Source organism: Cebus imitator, unplaced genomic scaffold (genome assembly GCF_001604975.1).
Source record: "Cebus imitator isolate Cc_AM_T3 unplaced genomic scaffold, Cebus_imitator-1.0 Scaffold170, whole genome shotgun sequence".
NCBI lineage: Eukaryota > Metazoa > Chordata > Mammalia > Primates > Cebidae > Cebus > Cebus imitator.
In genome coordinates this window covers 563596-584433 of record NW_016107485.1, presented here as the reverse complement: position 1 = coordinate 584433, position 20838 = coordinate 563596, and the positions used below count along the sequence as shown (strand labels likewise).

Here is a 20838-nt window from a genome sequence, read left to right as displayed (position 1 = left end):
GAGATGGAGTTAGGGTTCTATAACTAAAAAAAATTATGACTTACAGGATTTTTAGAGTAGTTTGATTATTATTTTTCTTCACTTTGCATTTCTGTTTTACTGTTTCATTCCTAAAGCAATGTCTATCAAATGCCTTGGGGAAAGAACAAAGTACTTTAGGAACCACGAAAGCATATCTGTTACCATATAAAAATATTTTTCTTGTCCTTGATAAAAAGAATCATAAAACCAATCTCGTAAAGTAAAGATGTGGCATAAAAGTAGAATGGGCATACATTAAATAAATGCACCTTTGGTATAGCAATAATAACTTAATAAAAAAAACAAGGGAGGAAGCAAATTTTTAGAAATGATATATGTTTATGGCATAATTGTCTTGTCTGTATAAAGTGAATATGTGAACCTTTTTGTATGTCAATGATACCTCAATGAAAATATTTTGTTTTGTTGTTGTTTTGTATTTTGTTTCTGTTTGTTTTCTGAGACGGGGTCTCACTCCATCATCCAGGCTGGAGTGCAGTGATGTGATCACAGCTCACTGCAGCCTCCACCTCTCGGGCTCCCACCTCCGCTCTGCCAAGTTGCTGGGACTCCAGGCGCATGTCACCACTCCTGGTGATTTTTTTTTTTTTTTTTTTTTTTGGAGACAAGGTCCCCCTATCTTGCCCAGGCTGGTCTCAAACTCTTGGGCTCAAGTTATCCTCCTCCCTCTGCCTCCAAAAGTGTTGGGATTACAGACATGAGCCACCAAGCCCAGCCAAAAAAAAATTTTTAAACTTAAGTGGAAAGAGAAGACTAGAAAACATTTCAAGTAGACCAAATGGCATCTTTCATTTTCCTTTGGGCTCTCAATTATTTTCAGAATTATGAAAATATTTCCCAAATCAATCAAACCTTTAATACGACTACTCTTAGTTTTCATTTGCATCTAGAGAGCAAACTTCATTGCCTTGCAGTCTAAGCTCTACATCAGGCATTCCTGAGGCACATCAGGTTTGGGTACAGACTGCAGGTGTCTGGGGAGCACTGTGTGCTCATTGCACAGAAGTAGGTAGCTGAATCACTGGGCTGGGAGTCTCTGATGAACAAGGAGGTATACTGGCTGGATTTATTGAGCTGTGCTGTAAACCTTCCATCTTCTGTTTTATCACTGGAGTATATCAACATCAGCAACTCAGGACCTTTTCTGGAATACTGTCTGTACCACATGAAGTATTGAAAAGCACGGTTGCTGTAAGTGCAGCTGAGAGAGGCAATGGCTCCCTCTGGAACACTGAGGGGTCCAGGATTCTGCTCCACCTCCTTCTGTTGGCTCCAAACCCCTGTGAAGAAGATAGTGGACAGACAGAGAAGACAGATTGAGTAGTGGACACTTAGTCCCCAGACTAAGAATTTAAATTATCTTTTCACAGGTCCTCCACTCTCCCCAGTCTCACTTTGTTAGAGAAAAAAATCACTCATGTTTCTTCCCACAGGCCTAGAATAGACAATAATTGCAAACAATGAACATGTACATTATGTTTCTATAGAGATGCCCAAAACTCACAGCTTAACTGAAGCTGCAGGATCGCCAGTAAAATTCTCAAGAATTTCATCATTCTTTTCTGCCCTGGTTCACTGAGGATTCAAACCTTAAACCCTAAAAAAAAAAAAGAATGTAGCTCAGACGTTTCTCATTTTTCTTTTTAAAACCTCTGCTCCATCACTAAGCTCCTCCCTCATATTTCCTCTGTCTCTTTCTCATTCGTGTGTGTGTGTGTGCACTTGCACGTGCACCTGTGTCCTCCCTCTCCTCCCCCTACAGGAGCACAAGAAAGCTTTTCTCAGGGTCCCTGAGAAGACACTGCCATCTTGAGGACTCATAAATGTGATCAAATATGTATTCAAACTACAGATTTATGTTATGTGAACTGTTAAAAGTGAAAATGACACTTTAGTTAAATTCAGAAGATACACAGTTCTCAAACAACTCAACACCAAAAAAAGAAAAAGAAAGTCAAACAATCCCATTTTAAAATGGGCAGAAGATCTAAGTTGACATTTCTCAAAAGAAGACAGATGGCCAATAAGTATTTAAAACATGCTTGACATCACTGATTATCAAGGAAGTGCAAATCAAAACCACAATGAAATATCATCCTATCCCAATTAGAATGGCTATTATTAAAAAGAGAAAAAGTAATAGATGTGATGAGGATGCATAGAAAAGGGAACTCTCAAGCATTGTTGGTAGGAATGTAAATTAGTACAGCCACTCTGGAAAATAGTAGGGAAATTTCTCAAAAAACTAATAATAGAACTACCATACAATCCAGCAATCCAACTATTGAGTATTTATCCAAAGGAAAGGAAATCAGTGTATTGAAGGCATATCTGCCTCCTCACGTTTATTGCAGCACTATCACATTCTATGAGGCCAGCATTATTCTGATACCAAAATCTAGAAGAGACACAACAGAAAAAAAGAAAACTTCAGGCCAATATCCTTGGTGAATACACATGCAAAAGTCCTAAACAAAATACTAGCAAATCAAATCCTGCCACTAATCCAACACAATTGAATAGTCTTTATTTCTGAAATGCAAGGTTAGTTTAACATACACAAATCAATAAATGTGATTCATCACATAAACAGAACTAAAAAAAACTACATTATCACCTCAATAGGCATAAAAAATATTTGATGAAATTCAAAATCCCTCCAGGTTAAAAATCCTCAACAAAGTAGGCATTGAAGAAACATACTTCGAAATAGTAACAATCTGTCAAAATAAGAGCCATCTTTGACAAGTCCACAGCCAATATTATATTGAACAAGCAAGAGCTGGAAGCATTCCCTTTGAGAACCAAAACATGACAAAGATGCTCACTCTCACCACTCCTATTTAACACAGTACTGGATATCCTAGCCAGAACATTCAGGCAAGAGAATGAAATAAATGGAATCCAAGTAGGAAGAGTGGAAGTCAAACTCTTTCTTCTCAGACCATATGATGTTTTACCTAGAAAACCCCATGGCCTCTGCTAAAAGCCTCCTCGATTTAATTTTTAAAAAGTCTTCAGCAAAGTTTCAGGATATGAAATCGATGTACAAGAATCAGTAGCATTCTATAAACCGAAAACGTCCAAGCTGAAAGCAAAATCACGAATGCTATCCCATTCATTATAGCCACACAAAAATGTTATCTAGGAACAGCTAACCAGGGAGGTGAAAGATACCTAAAATAAGAGTTACAAAACACAGCTGAAAGAAATCATAGACCACGTGAACAAACAGAAAGACATTTCATGCTCATAGATTGGAAGAATCAATGTCATCAAAATGTCCATACTTCCCAAAAAATCTACAGATTCAACACTATTCCTATCAAATTATCAGTGTCGTTTTTCACAGAATTAGTAGAAACCATCCTAAAATTCATATGGAACCAGAAAAGAGCCTGAATAGCCAAAGTAATCCTTAGCAAAAGAAAGAACAAAACTGGAAACATCACATTACCCAGTACCCTGTTGTTCCGCCTCCAGCCACAGTCTAACTGCAACTGCATTAGAGTCCCAGCCAGAACTGCCCAGCTCAGCACTTCCCAAATTCCTGACCCAGAGAAACCATGAGCAATAATAAAAATGGTTGCTGTTGTCTTAAGCCACTAAGCTTTGGGGCAATTTATTATGCAGCAATAGGGGGCCAGAATACCTGTGTTACACTCCTAGCTTCCATTTTGCTGTAATTTATGCCTTGAGTAAGTGATGCTGTCCCTGTTGATTCTACATTTTTCATTATTAAATGAGGAGCATAAGCTAGATTAGTATTAGTATTTTCTAAACTGTGGTTAACATAGAAGGTCATGATAGGCAGTACACAGATGGTCTTTTAAATTGTTATACATGTAATGTTATTTTAATTTGTAACAGGAACAAATATCGCCTGCACATATAGATGTATAGCTTATTTCAGCCTTTCAGCCTGAAAGCCACACTTTTTTCCAGGAGCAATACAAAGCTATTGAAGCATGTTTGACAAGTGGAGAAAGCTCTTTATTTATACTTCAACAAATCATTCTGGCAACCCATCAGATGGGTGCTTCTTAAACTTTGCTGTGGTAGAATTGCCTGGAAATCTTGGGAAAAAAATGCAGATTCAAATTCAGTCAGCCTAGGGTGGATCCTGAGAATAAGCACAATTTCAGACAATGTTGGTTCACACTTTGAGTAGCAAGGACATAGATAATTAATTGCCTCGAGAAAAAAAGAGACCAGTTAGAAGGTAGATTGGACCAGAACAGTATTTTTCACACTTTCAAAAAATACATGTTACCGTATGGAGGGATACTTACTCTGCGTGATGAAATCTGATGTTCTTATCCCATTTTATTCATTTATTTTAACAATAAAAGGTATAAAATCACAAGTTAAAAGAAAAGAATAACAAAAAATGAAATTTTTACTTAACAAAATGGAAGCTAGTTTAAAATAATAATGTTTACAATTGGTAAAATATTGGAAAATCAGCATCATCATGCGCTACTGTTGAAATTACTGTTGAAGTTTGGTGAGAAATAGCTTCATGGAAATTAGGGATTCAGTTATCATGTGTTTTTCTTTACGCAAGAAACTCCACTTCCATTAAAGCTACAACTTTAACGATGTTAATAAAAACATTGTCTATAATACTGTATAAGTAGAAACAATACAAAAAAAGATTTTTTTAGAAAGCATATTTATATAATGGAAACTAGGCAATAATTTACAATTTTTCCCTCAATATATGCTTCCTGAGTTGAAAAATACTAAATATAAAGTTGAAATTTAAAAGTGTGTTAATAAACTTGATATAAACCACATTTATACAAAAATATAGCTTTATATGTGCACCAAAATTTTTTCTCCATGCAAATAGCTATCATTACTAGGTTATGAAATTATAGGAGTGTTCTACCTTTTGTGGATGTTTATATCTCCTAATTTATTCCAATGAACATATAATTAATTAATAAAAATATAATTTACTTTTAACTTACAACATATCACTTCTTTTTTTCAAACACTGAATCCTGCTTTACATGCTTCATGGAAGAAGCAAGTGACAAGGGGCCAGAATGTCTGTGTTCCACTCCTAGCTTCCATTTCTCTGTCATTCATACTTTGAATAAGTGATGCTGTCCCTGTTGATTCTACTTTTTTCATCTATTAAATGAGGGGCATGAGCTGGATCAGTATTTTCTAAATTGTGGTTAACATAGAAGGTCATGACAGGCAGTACATAGATGGTCTTTTAAGTTGTTATACATGCAATGTTGTTTTACTTTGTATCAGGAACAAATATAGCCTGCACATCAGATGTATAGTTTATATTAAATATGGTTTCACTGATAGTGTCCATTAAAATAAGAATAATATTTTACATAGTTTTGAAGTCTACTCAACATAAAAGTTAATCTAATATTAAATTAAGTAAATGATAATATAGATGATACAAATACAAGAAACATCATGAATTTACAAGCAGATGGGTAAAATACTGTTGGTCAGAGTACAGCGTGGGGAAAACTTGCCTCTTGGCCTCAGAGCCTGTGCCACAGTGGTCTGTCCCTTTACAATAAAGAACAGAGCAGTGGAAGGGATCTGTGGGCAAACGGGCCTGGAACCAGCAGAGCACAATCTACACTGAGGAATGAAATTTCAATAATAACAAAATGAAATTTAATTTAATATAAATTCAGCTTCATCACATAAGACAGATGGTGTATTACCTTCAGTTCTGTTTGGAGACAGAGGTTATAAAGAAAGTTCTCTCTACATATAAAGACAACACCTTCACTCCCACCTATATGGCTAAGCCTGTGTCAAGGGCCCCAGCTGTAGGTCGTGGTACAGGCTGCAGGTGCTTGGGGACACTGCGCCACAAAGCACAGAAGTGGGTGCCTGGATCTCTGGGATAAGAGGCCAGCATATTCAAAACACTATAAAATTTCTCTTTTCCAAGCACTTCTTTAAAATGTTTGTCTCACTGCTTCTTATGGCTTGATTGAATTAAGGTCAAAGACACAAGTTCTTTTCCAGAACTGCGGGAACCAATGGAAGTTGAAGAACATTCTCTCCTCATAAATACAATTAAGAATCGTGTGCATTCCCTCCTGGATACTCAGGAATGAAGGACTCTGCTCCAGTGTATGGAAGCTGTTCACCCCTGTTTAAACAGAGAAGCACAGACTACCCACTGAGTGGCGCCCATGAAGGACAAATTAAAACTAATGTAGCAGAGAGTTCAGGAACTGACCTGAGATTTGAAACACCCAAACAGGTTTCTGAATAGAAATGAACTGACAACAAAAGATTGTATGATTTTTCGTTTGTGTGTGTGTAAACAGCTTATATATGAAGCAGCTAGAGAAAAACAATATATTACATCATTGGAGGACAAACTTGAATGGCCATGGATTTCTATTCAGAAAGCATGGAGTCCAAAAGACGATGAAATGGCATCTTTAAAGTGGGGTGGGGCAGGGGGAGTGTTGACAGAATTACAGACCCAGTAAAAACTGTCTTCCAGAAATAAAGAGCAAGTTAAAAATATATTTTCAGATAATGAACAAATGAAAAATATGGTTCCCAGCAAATCTACTCTAGAAGAAGTCCTAAAGGAAGTTTTTAAGTTTGAAGGGAATTTCAGATATATCCCCTGGTATCAGAGGAAAAGGCAAATCTTCAGGAACAAAGGAATACCAGAAATGATAAATAGCTGTTAAGTATAAAATACTTCTTATTCTTCTCCTTAAATTGTATAAAGCACATATAATTGTTGAAAGCAAAAATTATAACATTGTATGGTAAAGTTTTCTGTATATTGTGATTTAAAAAAAAAAAAATGAAACAAGGATCTCGCTCTACTGCCTAGACTGGAATACAGTGGCATGATCATAGCTAACTGCAGCCTCGAACTCCTAGGCTCAAGCTATCATACAGTCTCAATCTCCCAAGTAGTTGAGACTACAGATAAATGCCACTGTACCTGGCTAATTTTTTTTATTTCATAGAGATGGGGTCTCACTTTGTTGCCCAGGCTTGTCTCAAACTCCTGAGTTCAAGCAAACCTCCTGCCTCTGCCTCCCAAAGTGTTGGGATTATAAACATGAGCCACTGCGCCAGGCCTGATGAAGTTTTCAATGTATGTAACTAATGTATATGAACAACAATAACAAACTTTAGTGTTGGTCAAGAGACATTGTATAAGATTTTGACATTTCACATAAAGAGGTATGATATTTGCTCACAGAAGACCCTGGATAATTAGGCATGTACGTTGCCATCTCCAGAGCAACTACTCAAAAAGTACAGAGATATAGCCAAAAAGTTCATAATTAAAAGATGAATTTAAAAGTATTTAAATAACCTAAAAGGAGTCAGAAAAAAAAGAACATGGGTGAAACATAAAAACAGTAACGAAATATACTTAAATTCAACCTGCTTGATATTTATATTCAATTTTAATTATCTAAACTTCACAATGCAGAAACACTTTAAAGTCATAGTTTAAAACTAAATAGTTGAAAAAGATACAGCATACATCAGTAAGCATCAGAAACTTTGAGTGGCTATTTAACATTATAAAACAGACTTCAAGGTTGAGTTCTTGAGTCACAGAAAGTCTCAGTATCTCAGGAGGTTTGTGTTCAGCTCCCCTGCAGTCTCAGGCACTGTGTCACTCACAGCACAGAAGTACTCGGCTGCATCTCTCACATGGGCTGAGGATTTCTTCAGGTGGAAAGAGCTTTCACTCTTCTTAATTTCAGCCTCAAAACCTTTGATGCCTTTAACCAGGGTGGGTCCTGATACATACTTCAGGAGAAACTGGAGTCCTTGGTTGGGGTATCGCACGTACCAGAAGGGATACACTGAAACAGACGACGAGTAGGTGCACTTCAGCAGCACAGGGGCTCCTTCAGAGACAGTGACCTGGCCGTCAAGCTGGGTCACAGACTGGGCTCTGGTTCCTCCTGCAACACCAATACTGTGTAAGTAAAAGCAGCACTGACTTCTCTAAGAAAAGATGTGTCTATTTAGAGGCAATTACAACATAGTCACATTTACAAAAGGAGGAAAAGAAATGGAATGCTACTCACCCAGGACAAAAATCACCGCGAGCACTGGGACGAGCAGCAGGAGCATGGCTGAGCAGTGGCAACGCCGCAGGACCCTCAGCAGGGCGGACAGAAGCCAAGAGCACTGAGCCTCGGGAGCTAGGAGCAGTGGGGAGGTTGGACTGGACAAGCCCCTGACTTTGAAAAGTTTCGAAAACGGTTAAAGAAAGGTTTTCTCTTAAAGAGCCTGGATGCTTTCTGGCCTCTTGTTCTCGTCACAGCTCCGTATCTACACAGACAGCAGTGAACTGCATCAGCCAGCTGCAGGAGGGAGGCTCAGTGGATGAGAATGGTCTGCAGTAAACATAAATGCCTCCTTAGTGCAACGTCGCCCCCTGGAGGCCACAGGCGAAACCACGGATCCAAGGAAGTGAATGGTTTGCTTCTCATTTGAGACACGATATTAAAACCAACAGAAAATGTTTCTTTCTTCCCGAATGTGTGATGATGTCACCTTCTGTAGAGTACATGGTTTTAATCCTAGATACATGAGAAATGAGAGTTATTTAAAAATAGAAGAGTAATTTATTTTACTGAGCAATTATTCACAGAAGACAACATTCTTGACTTTGGAATACCATTGAGACAGTCTATATTATTTTGCAAAGTCATTCATCAGGGAGAGGGGATGTGATCAATTGGCCCAGTCGGGGCTGAGTTCATATGCCTTGTGTTTCTGAATGTAAGCATTACAATAAATGAAAAAGATTATTCCTTTATTCAATTATTTTTTTAAAAAAAAGTTAGATCAGAGACTCATATTTAAAGTCAGTGTGGATCACATGTCATTGATTAATTAATCAAGGCAAACAAATAAGGCAAGACTTTTTTTGTTAAACGAAAATGTGAAAGAGGCCCCTTGGTTTCAAGTCAACAACTTTGATATTTGTAACTGTAGGAAAAAACAACTTAGGTACTTCATGTTTAAAAAGAGTCCTGTTCCAATTGTCAATGCTCCTATAGACTGATATGTTATGCCACGTTATGATATATCACACTAAAAAGAACATTAATAGAGGCCCATCTATGGAGAAACTTAAGTGGAATGATAAGTGTAAGAAAATATAGCAAATAAATAATCCTGGGAAGAAATAGGAAAAGAAAAGAAAAATAAACCTGTGTTAACTCAGTAAAGTTGGGAGGAGTGTAACCAGCAGACAAGAAATGAGAGGACCTTGTGGGAGGTATAGAAGATTTGAGAGACATTGACAGGAACACTCAACAGAGCTAGGCAAGCAGCAGTCCCTGTGGGTGGGATACAGGTGGTATTGAACTGGAGCAGTCAACTCTTATAGCCTAATAAGATGAAACTCTTGAATGAGAAGCTGTCTTCATCCAACTTATTTTATCATAGAGATCACTGGATCCTAAAATTGAAAAAACCAAATGAGGAGAGAAATCTCAGGCAAAATGAGAATCTGGCCAACAAGTATTCCTTTCACAAGGTCAGAACAAAGTCTCTTTTTTCTGTGTACTCCACTCCCTCGTGCCAGCCTGGAATCAGTTTTCCCTTGCACTTCTGATCTATTTCTTGATTCTCCCTATAGATTTTTTATGTGTAAGACAAAATTACTTAGCCAGCTTGAAAATTTAAATGTTACTAGGATGTGCTCCTGATTCAAAATTCCTAACTGAGCGTATGTATTATCCTCCTCTCTTTCCAATATTCCCACTGAAATAAAATTTAGAAGTATAAAAATAATTACTTGAATCCATAATGGTAAAAGTAATAATAAAAAGATGAAAGGTATCACAAGTTTTGGCTACTCTTTGCTCACAGTTGCCCCTTTCCCTAGAAAATCAAGCTCTGCCAATGAGAGTCACCATTGTCCAGTAGAGTATACTTAGACCCCAAGAAACACCACAGCCAGTGACGACTTTATTCTTGTGCACAATAGGTAAGCAGTCTGGCCCCCTTGCCTAAGTGTGGAAAGGATCGATCTTGTGATGCAATTCATGTTCCAGAGCTCCCATGAGATCAGGCTGGATAAAGACTCCACTAGCTGGCACATTTATGCTTAGCCTTTTCCCATCTCAACCTGGTTTCCTCAATCAATTATGGATAAAGAATTTCCAATTCAGGCTCTGCTTCTAATGAACTTATCCCAAGACAATATTTCATCTTATTTAACCCTGAGTCCAATCCTGAAATATATATAATAGTATAGCTTAATATAAATGGCCCATTAGGAACATAATTGATATTCAAATGAGCCCAGGTTCTTTCCAGAGTGCCAGGGTGCCTGAAGGCATACGATAAAAGTGGCACTAAAATTCAAGTACTTTGATTTTGATTTCAGTACAACTTTCTGATCATCCTCACTGCCTTACAAACCTTTCTTACATGACTTGGCAATATTTCTTCAAAGTCTTCCATTCTGCAGATTAACAATTTGAAGCAAATGTTGACTGGTTTGCCTCTTTCATTAGTAACTACATAAACTAGCTCAACAGAAATCTCGAGTCTTCATTTCCAAATTTTTTCCATCTCCCATACTACATAAATAATGCCATGACTAACAGACCACAAATTTGGTTTTACAATAAATGTGACTTTTCAAGCTTTTTTCTATAATTCAATATACTAAACAGCATTATTTTCATTAGAAAACAAATATTTTTCCTGGACTTGGCATACCTTGCAGGACAAATCTATAGTGCCAGGTAGTCAGAGGAGGGAGGCCTTTATATGCTCTTTAGCATTTCCAGCTCTCCTGACCAACATTTGCTGAAACCTTCTCAATGCCATATGGTCTTTGGCAACTGATTTTTACAGGTCTTTGCTCATCATACTAAAGCCCCTTGATGTCTGGACTTCTTTTAGATACTTACTCAGAGATCCTCCTCAATAAATTTTAGGTTATTCCATGCTCCCATGCCCTGCCTAGGGATATGGCATGCTATGGTGAGGGCTAATGCTCCCTATCATCTCCAAGACACACTTAAACACATAGGTATCAATATATTATTTTACAAGGCTCAAGCCAGGAGTTTTAAGTTCAATTCAGACTTTACCCTAAAATGGCAATATAGACCCTATCTAACATTTAGTCACTGCAACTATCTAGACTTCTAGTTTTAACCACTTCTGACTGGTTAAAACAAATACTCTGACTCTAGTTCTTCCATCTATCTACCAAATATACCCTTATATAAATCAGGAGTGGTACTGCAGCTGAGGCTGGAGATGAGGTGAGGGTTCTATAACCAAAAGAATTTATGACTTATAGAATTTTCAAAATCATTTGTTCATGACTTTTTCTCCACTTTGCATTTCTGTTTTGCTGTGGCATTCCCAAATCAATGACTGTCAAACATTTTGAGTAACTAAAGAAGGAAAAATGGAAGGTGTCCTGGGAACTATGAGAGAATATCTGTCATTGTGTGAAAATATTTTCTTGACATATAATTAAAAAATCATAAAACCAATCTCATAAAGAAGTGGCATAAAACTAGACTAAACACCAGGATGTATACATTAAATATGTGCACCTTTTGTATAGCAATCATACCTTAAGTTTTACAAAAGGAGAAAGGAAGTAAACTTTTAAAATGATGTTATGGCATAGACTGTGATGTATGTGTAAAGTAAATATGCATACCTTTTTGTTTACCTTTTTTATCAATCAGAGTGGAAACACAAGTCTAAAAGGTATTTCAACCAGAACAAGATTTTTGTTTTCATTTTTTTAGGGTCTCAATTATTTTCAGAATTATGAAAATACTTCCCTAATTAATTAATCCTCCATACTAGAGTACTTTTAATTTCCACTTGAACCTAGAGAACAAAAAGAACTTCACTACCCTGCAGTCTAAGCTCTATATCAGGCATTCCTGGGCCGAGCAGGTTTGGGTACAGACTGCAGGTGTCTGGGGAGCACTGTGTGCTCACTGCACAGAGGTAGGTGGCTGAGTCACTGAGCTGGGAGTCTCTGATGAGCAGGGAAACATACTGGCTGGCTCTACTGAGCTGTGCTGTAAACCTTCCATCTTCTTCATCACCATTGGAGTATATAGACATCAGCAGCTCAGGGCTTTTCCCAGAATATTGCCTGTACCAGTAAAAGGACTGAGAACCACGGTCACTGTAAGTGCAGTTGAGAGAGGCAGTGACTCTCTCTGGGATATTGAGGGGTCCGGAATTCTGCTCCACCTTCTGTTGGCTCCAAACCCCTGTGAAAAAGACAGTGGTCAGACAGAGAAGACCGGCTGGGCAATGAATGCTTACTCCCCAGAATTTAAATCCTCTTTTCACTGGTGCCCCCACTCTCCCTTAGTTAGAAAAAAAAAAAAGTCATGATTCTACCTATAAATGTAGAATATACAATAACTCCAAATACTGTACATTGTTTTCCTATATAGAGATGCCCAAAACTCACAGCTTAACTGAAGCCACAGGATCACTAGTAAAACTGTCAAGGATTTCATCATTCTTTTCTGCCCTGATTCACTGAGTATTTAAATTTTAAATTCTACAAAAAAAAAAATGAACCTAGAATGAATGTTTCTAGTTTTTCTACCTTAAAAATCATAAAAAGAATCTGTTTTACCAGTTAGAAAAAGTGATGCTCTTTTTAACACCCCTAATTCACCACTAAGCCCCTCCCCTTATCTTTCCTCTTCCTCCTCCTTCTTGTCTCTCTCTCTTTCTCTCTCTCTCTCTCTCTCTCTCTCACACACACACACACACACACACACACACACACACACGAGCACTTGAGAGCTTTCCTCAAGGTCCTAAGAATACACTGCCATCTTGTGGAATCATGATAATGATCAAAGGTGTACCTGAAATGAAGAGCCTTATTATGTGAACAGGTGAATTTAAAAATCTGACGTATTAGTTAAATTAAAAATTTGAGAAGCAAATGTTCCAGATCCGTGTCTGTGGGGATGTTTATGTTTGTATGTGTTTGATACCAAATGGCAACTGTTGTATGAGTACGGGCAGTTGTTTCTAACAGTCACTTTCCTACACTGAAATAACAGTCATGAAGTATTCTATTATAAAAATTTCGGCAAGATTCTTTGAATATTTGTAACAAAAATAATATGGATCAATAGCTCTAATGTTGTACCCAAGAGTGACATCAGTGCTAGCAAAATGATAGAATTTATACTACCTCAAAGTTGTACTACAAAAGCTTCTGTGCCTAGTAATGTCTAGATAACATATAAAAAACTCTCCTTCATATGCCTTAAGGACACTGTTATGACAGTCAATCAAAGAGAAATCACAGACCCCTTCCCCAGTGGATTAAGTGGTCTTCATTTTCCACAGCATGAAATTTTCTAGAAATGTCTTGTGGACTTCAAAGTACTGAAAAGCAAGATCTTATTCAAAGGCAACTTATTTTAAGATACTACTGCAAATGCTACTCATTTTATGTCAATTTGAAATATGTAAGTTGTACTATTAAAACAACAAAAGAGATTTTTATACGCATGCAAAAACACAAGTATCTTTACCCATTGTGTTTGCATTAATATATATCTAAAGTTATTGTTTACCATTAGTCTGTTAAATAATTTAGGGGGAAATGGTAGTTATATGAAAACTACAAAAATATTGGCATTATTCTTATTTATGTAACTACCTTCATCATTGTTCATTATTTTTGTATGGCTCCAAGTTATTGTCTAGTGTCATTTCTTTTCTCCCTGAAAGGTTCCCTTTAGATTTTCTTGCAGGGCAAGTCTATAAGTGATGAATAATCTCAGTTTATGTTTATCTGGGACTGCCTTAATTTCTCCTTTGTTTTAGAACAACAGTTTTACCAGATATAAATTGTTGGTTGATAATTTTTTAAACACTTTATGCCATCCTACTGCCTTCTGGCTTCCATGGTTTCTAATTAACAACTGACTGCTAATCTTATTAAGGATCTCTTACATGTAGCTAGCCACTTCTTTCTTGCAGCTTTCAAGATTCTCAATTTGCCTTTTTCTTTAAACAGTTTGATCACAATGTGTCTCACTGTGAATTTTTTTTTTTTTTGCCTTTATTCTACTTAGTGCTTGTTGAATGTCTTGGGTGTGTAGATTCACATCTTCTATCAAATTTGGGGAGTTTGGGGTCATGATGTCACAAATACATTTCCTGAATCTTTCTGTCTCTCCTCCCATTCTGGGAATTCTGTTATACTTATGCCTGTGCTATTGTTAATGTCCCGCAGGTCATCTAAGCTCTTATACACATTTTTTTCATTCTTTTTTCCTTCTGCTTCTTAGACTAAAGAATTTTATTTGGTTTATCTTCACATTTGTAGATTCTTTCTCCTACCTGCTGTTATGTCCCTTTAGCAAACTGTGTTTTAGAAAAAACTTCTCTCTGTAGCCAATTCTCTATCCTGAGGGGATTCTGAGTTGTGTTGAAACACAGAGAAGCCCTTTGAATTAGTCCTTCAATGAGCCACCTGAGAGGTCAAAGTAGTCAAGCACTATTCATTGATAACAAAGTCCACTCTGCTTCTTCCAGCATTAGGAACCCACACTTGGAGTACAGGATGTCATTTAAAGACTGTCTTAAAGCCAGTGATGAGAAGATGGAGCAAAGGTAAGTTAAAAATAACACAAAATTATTCTACCAGGTTGAAATTACTTTTTTATTAACTAAATATGTGTTTGGCAGCTGTAAATCTTTCTGTGGTATTTGGCTGGAGTAAACTGGTTATGACCTTACAGTTTTGTGTCTTGACAGTCCGCTATTTTCCTGGTCTTTTGGCTAAGGAAAGCAAAAGCCTGGTCTTTTGGGCTTTTTTGTACATATCCACTAACATTTCCAGGTCAGTGGCTAGTCCTGGTTGTATGAGGCAAAGGGAAACTCATAAAACTCACTGCTCTAGCATTGCTCAAGTCCTAAATTTCTTAACCAGTTGGGCTTTTTGTCCCCACTTTTTAGAATCTTTTAATTTTTTTATGCACAGATAACAGTGGTTTGAATTACAATTTTTCAATGGTGTGAAAGCAGTACACAATCAGTAGAAACTGTACTTTGTATACCTATACAACTATTCTGTTTATCCCTTTAGGTACAGTATTCAATAAATTACATGAGATATTCAACACTTCATTATAAAATAGGCTTTGTTAGGAATGATTTTGCCCAACCTTAGCCTAATGTAAGTGTTCTGAGCACATCTAATATTGGCTAGGCTAAGTTATGTTGTTCAGCATATTGGATGTATTTAATGTATTTTTTACTTACAGTATTTTCAACTTATAATGCATTTATGGGGACGCAATCCCATTGTAAGTCAAGGAACATCTGTACTATCCAGAATCATTAGCTGTATGTAACAAGATGAATGGGAAAAAGTACACCTTCTCTAACTTTCTAGAAGTGGAAAGCATGGTGCTTCTTTTTTCTCTTAACAGCAACCTTAGAACAACCTGGGAGGTGTACTCTCCTGGTAGCAACATGGTCATAATGGTATTAAAACTGAATTCTGGCTCAGCTACCTGGATTCTTTTGTTGGACAAACATGGTCTTATATTATGAAATTAACTATCATTAATTTGAGTGCTCTGCTCCATGAATTCTTGAACAATGGTCCACGAGGGCCAAGGTGATAAATAAAGTATAAATGTCATGAAAATATATTTTTCCTGTATTTATTGTTCTAGACAAAAGGTTTGAGTATGACTAGGAACTGATCACAAAAAAAGACAGAGCTTTAGCCACCAGAATGGGATGAACAAATTTTGTGAGTGTGGAAAAAAGCAACAACACTGGCACCTAGTAAGGGAAAACCCTGGACCATTGAAGGTGGAGGGGGTGAGGATTAATGCCCTCCTTGTATACTAGATGAAGCACACAGCCTAGCAAGGCAACCGTACAGTTTGGTTGTTTATTGGTTTGTCATCTTCCACTATTCCATGAAAACAGAAAACTCCTGTGAATATGGCTTCTCCTGAACATTTCTGCAACATGAATGGCAGCCTCCCAATACAGATTCCCTATCCTCTTAAGTATGAAAACACAGGAATCAGCACATTTTCTCAATCTGACTCAAACAAATGTGTATTTTTCCCCTGGTGTCTTGGGTTATACCATGAATGGCTACAGAGGTTGCAGATACTCCCTGAAACTGTTCATATAGCTTAACCAAAGTGAACTAATGTTGATCCAAATAAAGTTTAGCAATAAATTTCAAACTGGATTAATCTAGCACCTTTGGTTATGTTTATGTCTGAGAATAGGACCATAGGAGATCTCTATGTTGGGAATAGTAGTTACTTTTTGGCAATTAAAACAAAGATCAGCATGTTAGTCCAAATTTCCATGTGTGGGTCATATTAAATAATATGCTATATCCTAGCTGTCTGTACTTTCCAACTTATTCACAGCTGGCAGAATCTAGGATGCTATGAGGCATGATTGAGGTTGCTGTTGCAGATTTGGCCTCCTCCTCGTGCTTAGAGTTCTAATGACAGTAGCCGTAATTAAATGTTGTGTGAGACAAATTCAGTGCCTTTAGTCTCTGCTCTTTCAGTCAAATTAATCAGAATGACTGGTGGAGTGGGATAGTCATAAGAAAAATTTCTAGCCGCTAACATGATATAGAACCATGGAGTGGATATTGTTGAATATCCACTAAGGGATAAGATTCTCTTGTAGGGGTGCAAGAGTCCACCGTGAGTCTCTTGTACCCCTATATGACCTGCTGGGTATGCCAATACTGTAAGGCCATGACCACTCTACCTGGACCACTTTTCAGAGTTACGCTTGCAGCAAGCAGCCTTAAGGGATGAGGTAATGCCTCCCTGTATGACAAAGAGAAAACTGGCTTACTGTTTACTGTTGCTAAAAATTTCCCAAGCTCAGAGTTCCTCAGCTATGATACAGCACCACTGCATGCAAAGTATTCATCAGCACTCACTATATCATTGTCTGGGGACTTAAGGGAAAGAGAAACTAAAGTGAACATACTAATGTTTAGGCTGTTTGCTGTGTCATAAGTAATAAAACGTTTGTCTCTGACTAAGGAGTCTCATGTCTGTACTGACAACCTCAATGAAACAACATGCTTATTAGCTTTCAGGAAGAGGAAAAAAATCCAAGCGCTGATTACCCCCTTCTCTACTATAGTAAAGGCTTGAACTACCTGTAAGAAAGATAAGTTTCTCCAAGCTAGTCTGAAACAGACCTTTTTTGAAGACTGTCATGTATACAAACCCATAGGTAATTAACCATCACTTCCAATAAACGCTTGAGCAATTTTCTAATATACTTTAATGAAATGACTCCTTCTGGGAAATTAGTGTTACCAACTGAAATGACTATTAATCTTGTGAGAAGTCTAATAGCCACTACACAGATAATCAAAGGCAGGGTAATTATGAACCAGTCCTTTGAACATAATGATCTGTAAACCAGATCTTTTAAAAATCTAATCTACAACATGTCTACTGTAGGGAGAAAACCCCGAAAATGCAGTGGCAAGGGTCTGAAGCCTCAGCCTGTTCCCATATAAATATTGATTTAGAAAAGAATTAGACATGTAGGCACATAGTTATCACTTTATATAATCTTATAGTTACTTTTAATCATAAAGATATATACTCAATATAACCTTTATGAAGCATGGAACTGAGGTGACATTGTGAACAAAGTGATCCTAAGGTAAGATGCCCTAAACCCTCTGTGATGCCCGCATTAGGGCTGCTGGAGGGCACCTCGGCTCTATGGCAGTGCCAGCCCTCGGAAAGCGCCCGCTGTTTAGCAAGCAAGGGAAGGAGATGTCCAAAATGTCTCCTTCCTGGGGAAGTTAGGAGAAAACTCCGCTTCTCCAAGCTCTTGTGGCAAGGCAAGCCAGCAAACATCGGGGGCTTAACCGTCTCTATGTCATGATGTGCTTCAGTGGTCACATTCCATGTCTACTCTCACACCCTGCTCTGCACCTGGTTTCTCTTTTTCTCAGAAGATAAGAATTAATGTCCTTGACATTTCTAACAAATATGCGAAAAGTGCTGATGCATTAGCTTTTCTCCTCGCCTCAGCAATTTGAAAGTCTTGGGCCTCCTATCTTCAAGACACATGATTTACCTGACCCTATCAGCGACCACCATTACCTCACCCTACCTTCCCTACCCCCTGCTTTGTACTTAATAAAAGTCGGAGTGTCCAGACACTCGGTGCCACTGCAGGTCTCCGTGCTTTGGTTGGCAGTGGACGCCTGAGCCCAAACTCTCTTTTCTCTATCTCTGTGTCTGTGTCTTTTATTTCTACAGTTTCTCATCTCTGCACCAGCAGGGAGGGGCTCACAGAACCCTATAGGGCTGGACCCTATAGTCTACCAAGGCTATTTATTTGAATTTGTTTCCCGAGGAGCTTTTTCTCTTGCAGTAGTTTGACTTGAGCTCATAATTGTTGGACTTGAGAAGTTACTTTCATACTTTCCAACATGTTTTAAGTATGTGTTTTTTTTATTTAGATATTTCATTATGTGTTACTAGTCTTAAGAGTTAACTAAGTGCTTCAGATTACATCTGATAAAGTGAGATCAATTTAGTGAGGAAAGGCTGAGACCCTGAATGGATCTAACTATTTTACCAACATTCACTGAGCAAGAAAAGCTAGGTTTTGAGTCTGGGAGTAAGGGTGAGAAAGAACTGAGCTGCCCCACATAATGAAGCAGAGAGAACACACAACAAGGTCAAAGTTGCTAGGGTGAGAATGAGAGGAAGGAAAAAGAGAAAGAGGAGGGCCAAACAACATTCATCCATTAGTCATTTAGTATTTTTTTTAAATAACTACTATAGGCCAGTCATTTCTCTAAGCACTAAGAATAAAGCTGTCAATTAAACAAGCAATACCCCTGGACCTCATAAAGCTTGAATCCTTGGTGGAGATATAGATAACAAACACATTGACAATAAACACATAAACCAACAATATAACTCCACAGTTTGATTATTACCATAATGGAAGTAACTAGGGTGTTGTAACAGAGTTAGGGGAAGGGCCATGGATGGCTACATTAATCAGGAAGATCAGCAGAAGTCAGCAGGTTTTCTCTGTAGTAGTGGTATTTGAGCTGAGACCTGAGGAGTGAAAATGAGTCAGAATCACCAAGATTTGGGGGACGAGCATTTCAGATGGTTGAGAGAGTTAGACTAAATGTGGAAAAGGACATAGCAAGTTCAGAAAATGAAAGAAGGTCAGTGTTTTTGCTGCATAGAAAGCCAGGAAAAGAGAATTTAGAGCTGAAGGGACAGGGGAGGTTTGAATGATACGGATCTTTGTATCCCACAGCCTAAATTTGCATTTTATTCTGGGAGCAATAGAAAGCTATTGAAGCATGTTTGGCAATTAGAGACATCTCTTTACCATCAGATGGGTCTTTCGCAAACTTTGAAGTGATAGAATCACCTGGGAATCTTAATGAAAAGCAGATTCAAATTCAGTCAGCCTTGGGTGGAGCCTGAGAATCAGCACAAGCCCAGACAGTGCTGACCCACACTTCGAGTGGCAAAAACATGGAGAATAGATTGCTTTGAGAAAAAAGAGAACAGTTATTAGGTTAGTGCAAAAATAATCGCAGTTTTTGCCATTGAAAGTAATAGCAAAACTGCAATTACTTTTGCACCAGCCTAATTACCCCAGCCTAATAGAAGGTAATATGGGCCAGAACAGTGTTTTTCAAACCTTTAAAAAATATCTTATTGAATGAAAAAATATTTTTCTACATGATGGACTCTGTTTTTATCATCTTTTTAATAATATATATAAACTTACACGTTAAAAGAAAATTAAAACATTGTGAAAGTATTTATTTAATAAAATGGAAGCTACTTTAAGATAATAATGGTCAAAACTCATAAAGTATTGAAAAATCAGCATCATCACATGCTGCTGTTGAAATTATACTTTGGTGAAATGTATCTCAGGAATATTAGGCATTTAGTGTTATATGTTTTCTGTTATTCAAGCAATTCCATTTCCATTAAAACTACAAATATAATTATGTTTTTAAGAAGCATTATCTATAACACTGTATAAGAGGAAGCAATACCAAAAGTGATTGATTTTTTAAAACTTATCTATGTAATGGAAACTAGTCAATCACTTAAAATTATGCCCTCTGGGTGCCCATCAAAAGTGGATTGGATAAAGAAAATGTGATACATAAATACCATGGAATACTTTGCAGCCATAAAAAAGAATGACATCATGTTCTTTACAGCAACATAGATAAAGCTAGAGGTCATTTTCCTAAGCAAATTAATGCATACACAGAAAGCCAAATACCATACGTTCTCATTGGTATGTGGGAGCTAAACCTTGAGTACACATGGGCATAAAGACTACATATAGACACTGAGCACTACTAGAGGGGAAAGGAAAGAAGGGGCAAGGTTGAGAAAATAACTACTGGTATTATGCTCAGTACCTGGGTGACGGGATGATTCATACCCCAAACCTCAGCATCAAGCAATAAGCTCAGGTAACAAACCTGCACATGTACTACTCCTGAATCTAAAATAAAGGTTGAATATAAAAGAAAAGAAAAGAAAACTATTCCCTCAATTTATGCTTCCTGGGATGAAAACACCTAAATATAATGTTGAGAAAAACAAGTATGGTAATAAATACCAGACATAATACAAACCACTTAAGTAGAAAAATATAGCTGCATATGTATACCAAAAATGCTTACATGATAATAGTTATAATTTCTTGGTTATGAAATTATAA

General features: G+C 37.3%; 3 gene segments (V, D, J or C); all 3 read right to left on the bottom strand.

Annotated features, from left to right (window-relative positions):
* Positions 1-939: 939 nt before the first annotated feature.
* Positions 940-1709, bottom strand: LOC108315322. The segment is given in 2 exon segments: positions 940-1322; positions 1547-1709. Coding segments are annotated over 2 exon segments (405 nt in total).
* Positions 1710-7042: 5333 nt separating this feature from the next.
* On the bottom strand, positions 7043-8433 carry LOC108315328. The segment is given in 2 exon segments: positions 7043-7994; positions 8121-8433. Coding segments are annotated over 2 exon segments (393 nt in total).
* Positions 8434-11916: 3483 nt separating this feature from the next.
* On the bottom strand, positions 11917-12710 carry LOC119473602. The segment is given in 2 exon segments: positions 11917-12311; positions 12518-12710. Coding segments are annotated over 2 exon segments (447 nt in total).
* Positions 12711-20838: the final 8128 nt, after the last annotated feature.